This window comes from Cnephaeus nilssonii (genome assembly GCF_951640355.1).
Source record: "Cnephaeus nilssonii genome assembly, chromosome: 8".
NCBI lineage: Eukaryota > Metazoa > Chordata > Mammalia > Chiroptera > Vespertilionidae > Cnephaeus > Cnephaeus nilssonii.
Window position 1 is genome coordinate 3,760,424 of NC_137079.1, and position 15,680 is coordinate 3,776,103.

Sequence of the window (15,680 nt, forward strand, 5' to 3'; positions counted from 1 at the left end):
ATATGATGCTTTTAGAAGGATTTTGTTGATTAGAGGGCTTTAGATTTTACAGTCATTGATACATTAGTTTCTACTGTGTATAGACATAGATACATTCATACACGTGCCACAGGGTAAGTCATCAGACAGCTCTTCTGAAATGACCATGGAAAGCACACGTGCCACGTGATGGTTAATCCTGCGAGGGTGACACGGGTGTATGCCAGGCCGTGTCACGGAGGAATTCTGCAGGGAGGACTGTGCCTGAGTTCTTCCATGTGCTAACAAGTCCTTCGATATTAATGCGTGTATATAAATTCATACCTTCTTAAAGCTTGGTAGTGACCTTGATGGTCAACTACTTCTGTGCCTTTTTTTTTTCTTCTTCTTCTTTTCTTTTTCTCTCTCTTTTTGCAAACCCAGCAAGAATTTTAAGGTGGCTGACAGTCCGTGCTGGGACTTTGACGACATCTTATACAGAAGACGTATTCAATAAACACTTGAATTAGAACTCAAATTTATAAATAGGAATTTTTAAAATTTGTAGTCCTAGCATTAAAAATAAAACCACTATTGCCCGGCTGGCGTGGCTCAGTGGTTGAGCATCAACCTATGAACCAGGAGATCACGGCTCTATTCCTGGTCAGGGCACATGCCCAGGTTGAGGGCTCGATCCCCAGTGTTGGGGTGTGCAGGAGGCAGCCAATAAGTGGTTCTCTCTCATCATTGATGCTTCTCTCTCTCCCTCTCCCTCTCCCTTTCTCTCTGAAATCAATAAAAATATATTTTTTTTAAATTAAAAAACAAAACTAAAACCACTGTTAATGACAATAAACAGTAGATATGTGAGACAGAGTTCTAGAAGATGGGGATGTATTTTAAATCTACAGTTCTCTAGAACTGGTGAGTCATACCATTTTTTTATCGTGAGCAAATTATGAAACTGTCCTCAGTCGATTTTCTATTTTCAGGTTTGTCAGTTAACAGAAGAACAGACCCAACACCTAGTGAAAATGACACGTGACTTCAGCCTTCTTTTCTACAGGGTAAGACCAAGTGCTTTTCAATTGTGGAAAATGTCAACGGTTTCCCTTTCCATTCTACCAGAAATGGTAAGGCAGAATATGGCCACCTAGTGGTCAGAGTATGGAAGTACAGTAACGGAGAGTGTGCTGTTAGGGGCCTCATTAACATCTTAAAATTTTAGGTCACAGGTCAGTCCGAACTTATTCAACTATAATTATGTTCAAGTATCTTTATACTGCGTTGGGGAACAACTATGTTAGCATTCGACTTGAACTCTTGTTCTATTTTAGGCATATAAAAGTGAAATATAGGAAGCCTGGAGAGAATTAATTTCTTCAAATAGCCCTCATTTCAGTCAGGTTTTGCCACTACTGCCTGTGTGGTTGAGATTATTTAGATAACTTTAAGTTTAGCTTTCTGTTTGTAAAATGGGACCATCGGAATCTACCACAAAGACTATTTTGAGAATGAAATAAATACTTGCTAAACTATAAATTTTGCGAGTTATAGTTATGCATATATACATATATACATACATACATAGAGAGAGAGTTCAATAAACACATTTTATCTTTTAAACAAAGCATCACAAATATTTTTTCTCCATAATCCATTTTCTGTATTCCAAATTTCTACTTTTACTATGTTCAGAAAGGCTGGTATTGTGGAATTCTTCATTAATTGCCTAACATATTAATGAACTTCTTGCTTTACATGATCTGCCTTGAGTATCTATGGTTGTTTTAATCTATATATATATATATATATATATAAAAGCCTAAGTGACGGTTACAACTGAACAACCGGAACGACCAGTTGACCAGTCGCTATGACCTGCACTGACCACCAGGGGGCAGACACTCAATGCAGGAGCTGCCCCCTGGTGGTCAGTGCGCTCCCACAGCCAACCTCCCACAGCCAGCCAACCTCCCGCGGTCCTTCCCCCTGTCCCTCCAGCTCTGTCCAGCAGCCAGCAGGCCCTGGCCAGCCCGGCCCCGATAGGGCCAGACGGCCCCAATGAGCCCTGATCGCCAGCCAGGCCTAGGGACCCTACCCGTGCACGGGTTTCATGCACTGGGCCTCTAGTATTATATATTCTCACTTATTCTTCCAAGGGAATCCTATATAATAAAAACCTAATATGCAAATTGTCCCCTTGGCCGGTCATTCGACCGGGAGTTCAACCAGGAGACCGGGCGTTCAACCGCTCGCTATGACATACGCTGACCACCAGGGGGTGGCACAGAACTTGGTGGGCGTTGGCGATGCAGTGCTGGCAGCGGGTGGCAATGGAGGCGCTGCCAGCCCCATTGGGCCCCGACAACAGTGGGGCCATGGCGGGATGGTGGAGCAGGTGAGGGGGAGGTGCTAGGCCAAGGCAGGGTGCCAGGAGGGGCTGCGGGCCTGAGAGGCTGGGGGCCGGAGCTGGGGCTGTGAGGCTGGGGACACGAGCTGGGGTCCGATCTCTGTAGGATCCCCGAGGGACCCTACCCGTGCACGAATTCGTGCACTGGGCCTCTAGTATAATTATAGACAGCTACCCACTTCCTACCCATATTAAGTTGGGTATTTCAATACTTTGCTTAAATTAATGTGATGTGTGTGTAATTTTCAGCTTATATATGGTGAGCCATATTTCTGGGCTTTTGAAATTTCACACTGCTGATGTAGACCCAAAATATTCTTTCTGTGGGAGCCTTAAATGCACGTGAGCAGAATAAAACTGTGACGGAGAATCTCAAATGTCTTTCGAAATAGAACTTATACCAAAATGGAACCTGTTCTCTGCTAGGATGGCATTTGAATTTTTATTTTTTCTTTTAGTGAATCGAGGATTAACAACTGAAAACTCTCTTTTGTCAGATCGACAAAGAAGATGGTCTTGCTAAATTCTCGGTTGGCTGTTGAAACCAAGTGGACAGCTTCCAAGTTCCCAAAATAATCAGATTTAGCGCTAATCTACTCTTTTTCTTTTAACTACATAATTACGTTTAATTTTTTAAAACCTTAGCATGAAAGACATTTTGAATTATGGAACTCTTATGTCCCATTTAGATAAGAGGGTAAAGCTATTCAAAGAACAATTTTGAATACTAATAAGTAATAAAATAATTACTTAATTATGTCACAGGAAATCTTATTTAACAAATATTGCTGAATCTGGTCAGTATCTTTTTCTCAGATGAAGGAAAAGATTATCCAGACATACTAGTATATACAGACGTACATTTTTTTTTTAATTATTTTCAGAAACGGCTTTCAAGAACTTGTCTTTGGCTCCTTAGCAGCAGTTCTGTGGATAACGTTGTTCCTTTATTTGGTTTTAGTGCCGTAAAGCAGGACTTGCCGTCTCCAAACACTATAAGGTTTATGGGCGTCCTCACTGTGGTCGGTGCCGCAGCAGAATAACCGTGTGTCGCTTGGGAGAGAACAGCAGAATGACATACTTCTGTCCTCACTGCCAGAGAGAAGATGCTCACCGTGCCGACAGAGGGTGAGACGTCTAGTCGGGGTAGCAGTGGCCCCACTTTCATAAAAGGCCATTCATAAGGGAACCACAACGGAATAGCTATCAGGCTGTTAATAAGAAGACCTAACTCAGAAGTGTTTGAACCTTGGAAGGAAATAGTGCCCGGCCAGCATGGCTCAGTGGTTGAGCACCAACCTATGAACCAAGAGGTCCTGGTTTAATTCCCGGTCAGGGCACATGCCCAGGTTGTGGCTCGATCTCCAGTGGGGGGCTTGCGGGAGGCAGCTGATCAATGATTCTCTCTCATCGTTGATGTTTCTATCTCTCTCTCCCTCTCCCTTCCTGTCTGACATCAATAAAAATATATTTAAAAATTAAAAAATTAAATAGTAAATAACATCATCAAGAACCAGGAGGAGCCACAGGTGAATTTTGGACCAATTCTGATTCTGGAAAGTTTCCAGCTCAGATGTTACTATGCAGCCTTCGGCGGCAATCTTGTTTGCAACGTGATTACGAGGACGTGTAGATATGTCAATAACTGGAAAGACGATCTTCAAACATCTCGCTTTATTTATAAACTAGTGGCCCTGTGCACGAATCCATGTGCCAGTAGCTCGCTGCCGCTTGCCTCAGCTGGCCGCCGTGCCCACCGCCGCTGTAGCTCTCTGCCGCTCAGAGCTCAGTGCCCCACCCTCCTGTAGCTCTCCCCTGCTTGTAGCTCGTTGTCCCACCCTCCTGGTGATCGGTCATTACGTGTCACAGCGTAACGACCGTGTGCATATTACCTCTTTATTATATAGGATAACATAAAACACGAACGAGATCTCTTTACAAAATGTATGGCTTATTGGTGAAACAGCTGACTGGTGATTTTGCCGGTAGCTGAGTCTGTCTGTTGCAATGATGCTTTCGAGAACGGGAAAATAACCACAGATGGGGTCCAGGGCCACACGGGGCCCTCTGCGGGATGACCTTGAAGTAAAACGCCATCTGTCACCTGACCCCCACAGCCCCTCCACTGACTGGTGGACCACAGTGAGATAACAGGAGGATGGAGATTCTTGTCATCATTATAGACCAGCCCATTGGCACAGGGCTTAGTAGTTTCTGTGGAGAATTCCAGAGGTACCTGAGGAAAATGTAAAACTTGATTTCACTTTTTTTTTCTTTTTTTAATATATTTTTTATTGATTTCAGAAAGGAAGGGTGAGGGAGAGAGATAGAAACATCAATGAGGAGAGAGAATCACTGATAGGCTGCATCCTACACGCCCCACACTGGGAATCGAGCCCACAACCCAGGCATGTGCTCTTGACTGGAATTGAACCCGAGACCCTTCAATTCACAGGCCGACGCTCTGTCCGCTGAGCCAAACCCGCTGGGGCAAACTTTATTTCACTTTCAATGTCCTAATGTCCACGTGGCTCTTCCTCTCCCCTGATTAGTCTGAAGAAAGATATTTTAGTTTTGCTTTGGGAAGAGAACCACTTAGTTAAAACATTATTTGAGAAACGCTTCCTGGCGGTTATGTCAACTATTTTTAGTCGGTATAAAAGAACAGTAACAAAACCACAGCTCCTTGATCCTGAATAAGATCTTTTATTTGGTATTTCTGTCTTGAACAGCCGTCACAGGGCCCAAGGGAAGGCATTTTATTGAGATAGTTTGCAACAGTAAACCTGTGGCATTTGGGTGTATTAATGGTTCTGTAATAGTTCCCCAAACACCCAGGATGTATAAGAGCAAGGCAGTAATGACAGTGTTGATGGTCAACTGTAAAAATTCTCCGCAGCAAGCCGCCAACGAGAAACACTGCCCTCGGCCCCACGCCCCATCGGGACCATCTTGGGGACCACGTGGCCAGGAAGTGGGAAGAGGCCTGGGCGTGTGGGGTCTGCACCCTGATAAACATGCCTTCTGCCCAGGCCTGCGACGCTTGCCTGGCGCCCAGGCCTGCTGGTAAGCATGAACGTGGACTTGGAATGCGTTCCTTCTCACAGACCTTTAATTACACCAGGTCGGGGGCGTACCTTGTGCTAGCTGGATGTCTCTTAACCAGGGCAACACTCCGCTGCATGTACCCCACGCTGACGTTCTGGGGGGCGGGAGGGAAGAGAAAACTCTCTGGTGCTAGAAAAGTGTGTGCCTTTGTGTCTCAGAGAACTGACAGGATCCCATCTGCGCTCTGGGGTCCTGATGAATTATTCAGGAAAGCTCTGTTTTATGCAGATTTCAGCAACTCCGCAGCCTGTCATCCAGTCCCAAGGTTTCGTCAATGGGGAGGGAGGGTCTCTGTGAGAATATCTTTGCAGGTGGAACAGAAAAGCGCTGCATTTTCCCTCTCTTCTTTAGGCTGCCCACGCCTTGTTATTAAAGTCTTTCCCTGGACAATTGTGCTGATTCCATTGAAATCCCACAGAATAACTCTCTGTGGTTCACAATTTGGAGAATGCGAAACCTCGAGGAAACCTGTGATTAAGAACCTTCGCGTGGATGCGGCCTCTGGCCTCTATTGTATCCTCAGAGTGTTCTTTCTTTCTTCAATTAGAGATGAGAACGTTCATTCTTGACTTAGAGACCCCGCGTGGTGTTTGCTGTCGGATGGCGCTTTGTTCCCTTTGTTCTCTGGGCCGGAAGGAAGGGCCACGTGGCTCCTGGCACAGAGCAGGAGGGACAAAGGGACCGCATCCCTCCATCCCTCCCGTGCCTGCCTCTCCTGGGAGCCCTCAGAAAGCCAGCCTTCGGATTCCACCTTCACTGCAACAATCCCAAGTGCCTTGACCCTGCTTGCTGTTTTCCTGATTGTTTTCTGAGTCTGATAGACATCTACTTTACCTACAATCCAGAATACCTTACAGTACAGATTCCAAAATCTGAGGATGCTTTGTAAATCTCTGTAATTCGTCTTATTTTTAACTAGAGGCCCGTTGCACAAAGATTAGTGCAAGAATAGGCCTTCCTTCCCCTGGCTTCGCTCCCCACTGCCCGGGATCCTGCAAGTCCTCGCTCCTGGCTGGACCACCACTCCTGTAGTTCCCTCCACCTCCCCCCCCCCCGCCCTCCCCGTCATAGCAGGCGCCCCGCCCCGCCCGGCCACCCTGCACCTGCATGTGCAAATTAACCCTCCATCTTTGTTGGGTTAATTTGCATACTCACTCCTGATTGGCTGTGGGCATAGCAGAGGTATGGTCACTTTACATGTTTGTCTATTATTAGGTAAGATGAGCCTTCTGCTTTGTGTCTTGTCATTCCCCGAAACATTCCTGACCACCCCCACTCCCGCCGCAGACGCAGCCTCTAGCTACTGGCTCTGAAGCTTTTAGACACATCACCTCCCAGTTACCACTGCTTTACCCCTGCCTGGTGATAACCAAAGTGAGAGCTGAAGAACCTTCAGAGCAGGGGTAGGGAACGTCCGGCCCGTGGGCCGCATTAGGCCCGTGAAATCACTTGGTCTGGCCCTGCCACGGAATTGGGGGTGAGTTAATTAAATGTTTGGCCAAATAGAACAGGCTGGTTTTTAAGTGGATCATTTTGTGTGGCCTGCAAATGATGTTATAAATATCCAAATGGCCCTTGGCAGAAAAAAGGTTCCCCACCCCTGATGTAGATGCCTCAACGCAATAGGAAGCAAGTGAAAGTCTTTGCGAAACCCAGCTCCGGGTCCCTCGGAGTTGTTAAAACTTTGTTGCATGTTATGCTTCCTTGCCTAACAGGAGCTTAATGATGAATTGCCCAAGCTCACTTTGTGTTATTAGTTCTACATATTAGTTCACCGTAATACGTGAACTAAAAGTTTTCATCCAATACAACCATGTTTCCAATACTCAGTATCCCATCTCTAGGCACACTGCAGAACTCCTTCTCTCCTTCCAGATCCCGGGCTCGAGAATGAGGAAAACCCCGCTGCCGTGAGCGACTTGGTGAAGTACCCCTGCAGCGGCTTTGGAAAGCCGAGCTCCGAAGTGAAGATCAACAGGAAAACTGCCTTTGGCACGACAACCCTGGTCTTGACGGATTTCAGCAATAACTGCAGGCCGTCGGGAAGAGAGAAAAGCCCAGACGGGCTACGCGATGGGGCGTTTCAAAGCCCTCCTCCCACTAACGTTTGTCTCCGTGACACGCCTCGCCCCTCTGAGGAGAGAGCCAACAGTACAACTCAACCACCCAGCACGACAAGCCTACTAGTAGCCCCCACCGTCTCCACGTTACGCCGTCCCGCCTGCAAAAGACTGAAAACTGCCCACGGCTCCTCGCCAGGCTCCGGAAGTCGCGACCCTGGACTCTCTAACAAGTAGGATGCTTCCACCTTGATCTCGAAGGCATTGGCGTTAAGGTTTTTTATTTAATTTTATTTGTGTGTGTGTTTTTTTTGTTGTTTTTTTTGTTTGTTTTTTTTGGTTGTTTGTTTGTTTTTAAGTGATCACAAGCACTTGGTTTAATAGCAATTTTCCAAACTGAGTCCCTGGGGTGGGTTTTGACTTAGGGCTAAATTTGCCATTGCTATAGATGTAGATAAAGTCACTTGAATTTTATACATAACATTTTCACATTTTAAAAATCCAGTTTCTAATTGGCCACTGTATAAAGCAGTTTTGTCAGGTTCCTCTTTTGGAAATACCTCTTCCTTCCTTCCTTCCTTCCTTCCTTCCTTCCTTCCTTCCTTCCTACCTACCTACCTACATAATTACAACCTTTTGCTTCTCATTTTTGTATCAATGTCGTCAAAGTCACCTACAGGAAGGAAGCTGAGAGGGCTGCGGTCCTGTAAGTCACACCCTGAGAGCCGGGGGCAGTCATGAGCTTCGTCCTTCTCCAGTTTACAATGTGAGAGGGGAAGGGGATGAGAAACAGAATCCCCCACCTCGGTAACAAGTTACTCTTTTCTGCCTGTAACCATGTATGTGCTCAATACAGCACATTTGGAAAGGCTATAAAGAAAAATATTTAAAACACCCATGATGTGCCGAAACCGGTTTGGCTCAGTGGATAGAGCGTCGGCCTGCAGGACTGAAAGGTCCCAGGTTCGATTCTGGTCAAGGGCATGTACCTTGGTTTCGGGCACATCCCTGGTAGGGGGCGTGCAGGAGGCAGCTGGTCGATGTTTCTCTCTCATCGATGTTTCTGGCTCTCTATCCCTCTCTCTTCCTCTCTGTAAAAAATCAATAAAATATATTAAAAAAAACACAAAAAAAACCCACCCATGATCTTATCAGTTCTCAGTCACCACTCTTAGCATTTTCATTTTATTTCCTTCCAATGGAAGATCGCTTTTCCAGAAGGGAGGCGACCGTTTGCAGCAGGTTAGTAAGTGTCTTCTGTTCTAAAGAGAGAGCTGAGATGTTTTCAGTGGCATTTCTGCCGGAGACAGTGGCTGTATGTCAGACAGCCCAGTGAGATGGTGGTTTTGTTTCCACCACAAAGGCCCAAAGAGCACGTGTGTCTGCAATGAGAGAGTTGCGCCTCCAGCCGGTAAATACCCCCCCACCAGGTGTGCTTCACGCGAGTGCCAGGGCCTCCAGGGAAGGCCCCGTTGATGTCGCTGAGACACAGAAAGTTAATGACACTGTCGCCTCTTGTTCTTTAGTGATTATTGGCAGCGGCTGGCGCTGTCTGTCCACACTCCTTCCCTCCTGGTTTAGTGCTCTACCCGGGCGTCCCAGCTGGCCCAGCCTGACGCCAGCCTCCATCAGAGGGACATCTCAACTTTCTTCCCCGAGCTGTTCGCTGGGGAGGTTTCCCTGCAGAAAGGAAATGCTGTATATTCAGCATTTTAAAAATTGTTGACATTATTACATCCCCCCCCCCCACCATTTTGCCACCATCCACCTAGCTCTCGCCCCACCCTAGGCCAGTGGTCGGCAAACTGCAGCTCGCGAGCCACATGGGGCTCTTTGACCCCTTGAGTGTGTCTCTTCCACAAAATACCACGTGCGGGCGCGCACGTACAGTGTGATTGAAACTTTGTGGCCCATGCGCAGAAGTCGGTTTTCAGCTCTCAAAAGAAATTTTAATCGTTGTGCTGTTGATATTTGGCTCTGTGGACTAATGAGTTTGCCGACCACTGTCCTAGGCCTTCACCACACTGTTGTCTGTGTCCATGGGCTATGCATGTCTGTGTCTATGCATATATGCATGTGTGTTCTTTGGTTAACCTCTTCCAGTCCTCTCCACCCGTCCCCTCTGAGATCGGTCAGTCTGTTCCCTGCATCCTATTTTGTGCCTCTGGTCCTATTTTGTGTGTCAGTTTATATTGTTCATTAGATTCCAAATGAAGTGAAGGCCAAGAGTCATCTTCCCACACATCCCATCTCTCCCATGGGGGCGGAGCAGGGAGAGTTAGTGTGGGGGGCGCGGGCTCTCAGGTAACCTCAGGGGGGTCTGGCTGCTAGGTCTCTGATGAGCTCTGTCTGGGCTGATGCACAGATTCTTCCTCTGGGCAGCGAGATGAGGGACCACGTGGCGTACACTCCTAGACCAATCCCTGGGAATCCTTAAACCCTAACAGATTTCTGAGTCAGTTTTGGTCAGTAGATGCTTCTATCTCAAGTTCCCCTCCCAACTCTAAATTTACTAGCAGTGAATCCCGATGATTTATCCCTGGCTGACTTTTAAAAATGTTTTGTGTATAATCTATATATATAAAAGCCTAAGGACCATTGCAACCGAACGGACGACCGAACAGGCTGCATGGGGAGACCAGGCCGCCGGGAGGGGCAGTTGGGGGTGATCAGACAGGCAGGCAGGCGAGCAGTTAGGATCCAGTGGTCCCAGATTTTGAGAGGGTTCAGGATGGGCTGAGGGGACCCCCCCCCTCCCGTGCATAAATTTCTTGCACCAGGCCTCTAGTCATTTATAATGACTGCCTTATGTTTTGTCCATCATATTCTCAAATGATAGACGCTTGAACTAAAGTGTGGGAGCCAGGCTTTTACCTCGATCAGCACCCCACCTTCTCTTCCTAACCCTATTTCATGGCTCGTGATGAAGGTTCACAAAGGAGCCGGTGACGGGTCTGAGCTGGGAGCAGTCCTGTAGGGAAACCCTTTTCAAGGAGCCTTTTTGAGCATAAAAGCAGCAGATGTGATCATTTTAAAATACCGTGGCATTTGCTGGACCCAGATGAAATATCCCGTCCTATTTTTATTTCCTTGGTGCTTTGTAGACAATCTCAGACAATTTCACTAATGAATTAGGGACTTAAAAAAACATTAATGGAACCTTAAATTTCAGTGATTTCTTCCTCAGCCATTAGCAGGAGGGTGGTGTGATTAATCACAGCTCCGGGCCTCGCTTGGAGACGCTGCGGCTGGGCACCTGTGGAATAAAGAACCCCAGGCCTGAGCCTCTAAACCAATCAAGATCCGCCAGCAAAATAAGTGCCAAGTGATGGGATGCATTTACCCAGCAGCCCTCCTGCACCCAGCCACTTCCCCAGGAATAAATCGCAAATTGCTGCCACTGAGCTCATTTTCCCGCTTGTCTGGCAGCTGCAGTGTTCGTCTGCGGACAGGACGCCAAGCAGGAGCTCTCCACGTGGTACCTTTAGAGCAGGTGGTCCCCTCAGAGACCTTGCAGCCAGCGCCGCTTTTCTTTAATAATTGTATGATAATCAATTCGCCTTTTGATCTCTTAATTACTGATCTCATCAACACGTTGGTGAGGCCTGTTTTCAGACCAGTTCTTAGATACACTTGAATTTTATCTAGCTCCAAAACCCAGGCATGTGCCCTGACCAGGATTCAAACCATGACCCCCTGGTTCATAGGTCGACGCTCAACCACTGAGCCACACTGGCCGGGCATGTTCTATCAGTCTAAAATAAAGTGCTGTCCTTTAATAGACTTTATGTAAGTCTCATGGTAAGCACCAGGATCCTGACCTGTTTCACATCTGGCACGTTTCCGCTCCGCTAGCTGCCTGCTCCTCCCTGAACTGTGGCTGCGGCTACTACAGCGGCCTTGACGCAGGGAAGTGTAGGAAACCATTTGTAAGTGGACAGTGGAAGGAGTGACTCCCTTGACGAGGCAGGGCCATAGCTGAGAGTTTGCCTGTGGTGAGAAAACAATGAGAGAAGACTGCATCTAGTCACTTTGCCAGGTGGGAGGGCAGCTGGGCCTGAGAATATTTTAGCGGAAATAAAAGTGGCCGCACTAATGTGGGGCACGGGAAGAACCAACCATCACAGATGCAAGCTAACGAAGCTGGCTGCATTGCATCACCGTTCAGCTGTGCTGTTATTTACATGCTAGAGGCCCGTTGCAGGAAGATTTCTGCAAGAATAGGGCTTCCTTGGGCCTATTCCTGTAAGAATAGGGCTTCCTGCGGCCAGAGTGAAGCAGAGAAGGAAGTGAAGCCCGCCAACGGAGGCTTTGCTCCCGTCTCTGCTGCCTCGCTCCCTCCCTTCTCTGCTGCCTCGCCCCCTCCTATCTCCACTGCCTTGCCCCCTCCCTTTTCTGCTGCCTCGTTCCCTTCTCCGCTGCCTCGTTCCCTTCTCCACAGCTTGGCTCCCTTCTGCAGCACTTGGCTTCCTTCTACGCTGTCTTCAGTCTCCGCTCCACACCTGCATATGCAAATGAACCTCCATCTTTGTTGGGTTAATTTGCATACTTGCTCCTGATTGGCTGGTGGGTGTAGCGGAGGTACGGTCACTTTACATGTTTTTCTATTATTAGGTAAGATTGAAATGACATGCTTTGGGTACACAGGTGGCTTAGGAAGTAAGTTAGACTTACCTGGGAAAACCAAGGGTTGGCCTTAGCAGTTGTGTGGTTACCTAGCGTTGACCAGGTTCCACTTTTTGATATGATTACTTTGCACAGGCGGATTCTACGGGGTGAGGAGCTGTGAGTGACCCCCTTCGCACCAGGTGCTGTAGTTGTTTTGTCACCTGTCGTTACAGGGAACCTCAGATGGACACGACGGATGGTGCTTGTGCGCCCATGGCTCCCGCCCCTCGCTGCAGTCAGCACCGCCGCCTCTGCGTCCTCCGGGTCGTGAGCAAGGACGGCGAGAACAAGGGCAGGCCCTTCTACACTTGTCCTCTACCCAGGGAAGCGCAGTGCGGGTTTTTCAAAGTAAGTGTGAGATTTGTCAGTCGTGCTATGGTGGAGTTGAATACTGCGGCCATTGAAATGTATCACACAGCCATCCTTTTCCAGTCTCACCTTTAAATTTCAAATAGCCATGTTGACATTCAGTCTAAAGCCTGAGTTAAAATTCAAGGAGGGTCATCAAGAAACTTAATCAAATGATAGCTTATGTATTAGTAGAGTGTCTCCTGTTCGCAGCCGCGGTGTAGAAGTGTCTCCTGTTCGCAGCCGCGGTGTAGAAGTGTTGCCCTTGGTGTATAAAATAGAAAGGCCTTGAGTGATTCTCCCAAGGTGGCTAAATAATTCAAGGTGCATACTTGCTCTTCTTCATTTCGGTGCTGTGATCAAAACCTTCGGGTGCCCTGCACAGAGGTACATAGGAAAAACCATCACCATGCCTTGGGTTTGCTGTATACTTAGCGACTCCCACTGCTCGAGCTTGATCCAACAGTAGTGATGGCACAGTAACAGTGCAAACGCAGGCGATTCCTCACACCTCGCTGATCTGTGCATGTGCCCCTGAAAATGAATGGGAGATGGGAGACAAGAATTGGGTCCTTCTGGGCCTGGCCAGTATGGTTCAGTGGTTAGAGTGTCAGCTCATGCACCACTAAAGAGTCTCGGGTTCCATTCCTGATCAAGGGTTGCAGGTCGATCCCTGGTCCCCACTGGGGCACTTGCAGGAGGTAACCAGTCAATGTGTCTCTCCCACATTTCTCTCTCTCTCTCTCTCTCTCTCTCTCTCTCTCTCTCTCTCTCTCTTCCCCTTCCACTCTCTAAAAATCAATGGAAAAAATATCCTCGGGTGAGGATTAACAACAACAACAAAGAACCGGGTCCTTCTGGTTATTCTCACTCTGCATTCCTCAGAGTGTGAGCATCCACTGTGCTGAGTGTCACTCTCGTGTTTCAAGATACATGCTTTTCACTGCTTCATCTGGTGTGTAACAGAGAAGAGAAGAACGGATCTGTTCCCGAGCTGGAGCACAAGGTTCAGGTTGGCCTTACTGAGAGGGGAAATATCTGTCTTCAATGCAGGATCTTCCTCAGGAAGTTCCCGGGGAAAATCTGATCCTGATTTCAGATCTTAACCCGGCACAAGATTGACTCCCTCCTACCACACAGATTGGCTCCTCGGGAGGCTTTTGTAGACGTAATGGAGAAATATTAGCAACGTTAATCATATCACAGCCTGCTTGATACCCATCTTGAGGCCAAACTTAATAAGAACAAGAGTAGCACAGTGGAACTGCCTAAATTAGTTCGAGTAATTCTGTATTGGATTCATTCTTTGCTTAGGAGACGAAGGAAGTCTAGTATTAGAATCATGGACATTCTTTGATCTTAATAGTGTTTTTTTTAAAAAATAAATACATTTTTATTGATTTCAGAGAGGAAGGGAGAGGGAAAGAAAAAGAGAAACATCAATGATGAGAATCATCAATGGGCTGCCTCCTGCATGCCCCTTACTGGGGATCAAGTCCAAAACTAACACATATGCCCTAACAGAATCAAACCGTGACCTCCTGGTTCATAGGTAAATCCTCAACCACTGACCCACACTGACCAGATGATCTTAATAGTTTCACCAGTAACTAAAATAGATCTGCAGGAACATTGGTATTTGCTTCACAGCAAGACAAAGGAAAGCTCTGAATTATGGCAATTTTCTGTGTGATCCAAGCAAAATTGTAAGAGGTGCTTCTTATAGGATACTAGAGGCCCAGTGCATGAAATTCGTGCACAGGTAGGGTCCTAGCAATTGCCGGCTACCGGCTGGGGCCTCCCTTCGTTCCTTGCCACCTCCTGGTGGTTAGCACACGTCATAGCGAGCAATCAAACTCCCCGGTAGGTGGAACTCGCAAGGGGACACTTTGCATATTAGGCCTTTAATATATATATATATATATATATATATATATATATATATATATACACACACACACACACATACACACACTAGTAGCCCTGCGCACGAATCCGTGCGCCAGTAGCTCGCTGCCGCCCTCCTGTAGCTCCGTCTGCCCCCCCCTCATAGTTTGCTGCCCTGCCCCCTCCTGTAGCTCTCTGCCCCCAGCTTGTAGCTCGCTGCCCCACCCTCCTACTGATCTGTGATCCGGTCATTACACAGTCAGTCGTTACGCTATGAAGACCATTTGCATATTACATCTTTATTATATAGGATATATATATAGATAGGCTTTTTTAATGGAAACAATGAATGACTTCTGTTGGTTTTACGACGTCAAATTGATAGTCACAGCAATGAAGGCAATATGGCATTGACCAAAGGTGCCCAGGCCGAGCCCCTGGGTACTTCTCGCTTCCCTCCACGCTCTCCTATCTCTCTGTTTGTCCCGGCAGTGGGCAGACCTGTCCTTCCCATTCTGCAACCACGGCAAACGCTCCATCCTGAGGACAGTGTTGAAGATGGGCCCTAACAACGGGAAGAAGTTTTTTGTGTGTCCTCTTGGTAAAGGAACACAGTGCCGTTTCTTCCAGTGGGCAGCACCGGGCCCGGAGTGAGCACTACTTCAGGTGCTAACGTTTCTCCTTCTGCAGAATATCTGGCAGCTCATCTCTCCAAGCCACGCGTGTTCAGTCCCCTGGAGTTTATCAGAAAGTCCGTAGACTGTCTATGGCGCATGGTAAAGTCATGCAACATTTGAAAACTGTTCATTTTTTGTGTGTGTTTCATCTTTCCATTCTATGGCTGCATTTTTTTTTAACCTTGATGAATGCTATTTGTGTTTCATCAAATGTACAGTGTATTACACTTACTATGTCTATTTAATGTGTTTATTAATGACAATAAAGTATTTTTAGCATGCTCTTGGTCTCTTGTAACTTCTTTGGGGAAGAAATGATTTCTTTTAGGAGAATATTAGGCAGCACAATAAAATATTAAGCTCTTCTGTCTGAAATGAATAATTTTCTCAGGTATCACCACTACTCATGCGACTAAAGGTACTTTTTTGTTATTCTAAATAACATTTAAGAAATGAGATCTTCTTTATGGAAAATAATATTTTCTTTTTTACTTAGTATTTTATTCAACAAACAAGTTCCTGTTAGAAGCTAGAGATATATCAAGCATTTGCCTAACTTCA

General features: G+C 46.8%; 1 protein-coding gene across 1 annotated transcript in view; it reads left to right on the plus strand.

Moving 5' to 3' along the window:
• Window positions 1-15,394, plus strand: part of NEIL3 (nei like DNA glycosylase 3) — a 34,703-nt gene extending 19,309 nt beyond the window's left edge. Inside the window, exons 5-10 of the mRNA XM_079778960.1 lie at window positions 951-1,025; window positions 3,333-3,499; window positions 5,271-5,437; window positions 7,355-7,772; window positions 12,381-12,555; window positions 14,935-15,394. Coding sequence (XP_079635086.1) covers window positions 951-1,025; window positions 3,333-3,499; window positions 5,271-5,437; window positions 7,355-7,772; window positions 12,381-12,555; window positions 14,935-15,096 — 1,164 coding nt within the window. The 3' untranslated portion in view covers window positions 15,097-15,394. The remainder of the gene's footprint in view (window positions 1-950; window positions 1,026-3,332; window positions 3,500-5,270; window positions 5,438-7,354; window positions 7,773-12,380; window positions 12,556-14,934) is intronic.
• Window positions 15,395-15,680: the final 286 nt, after the last annotated feature.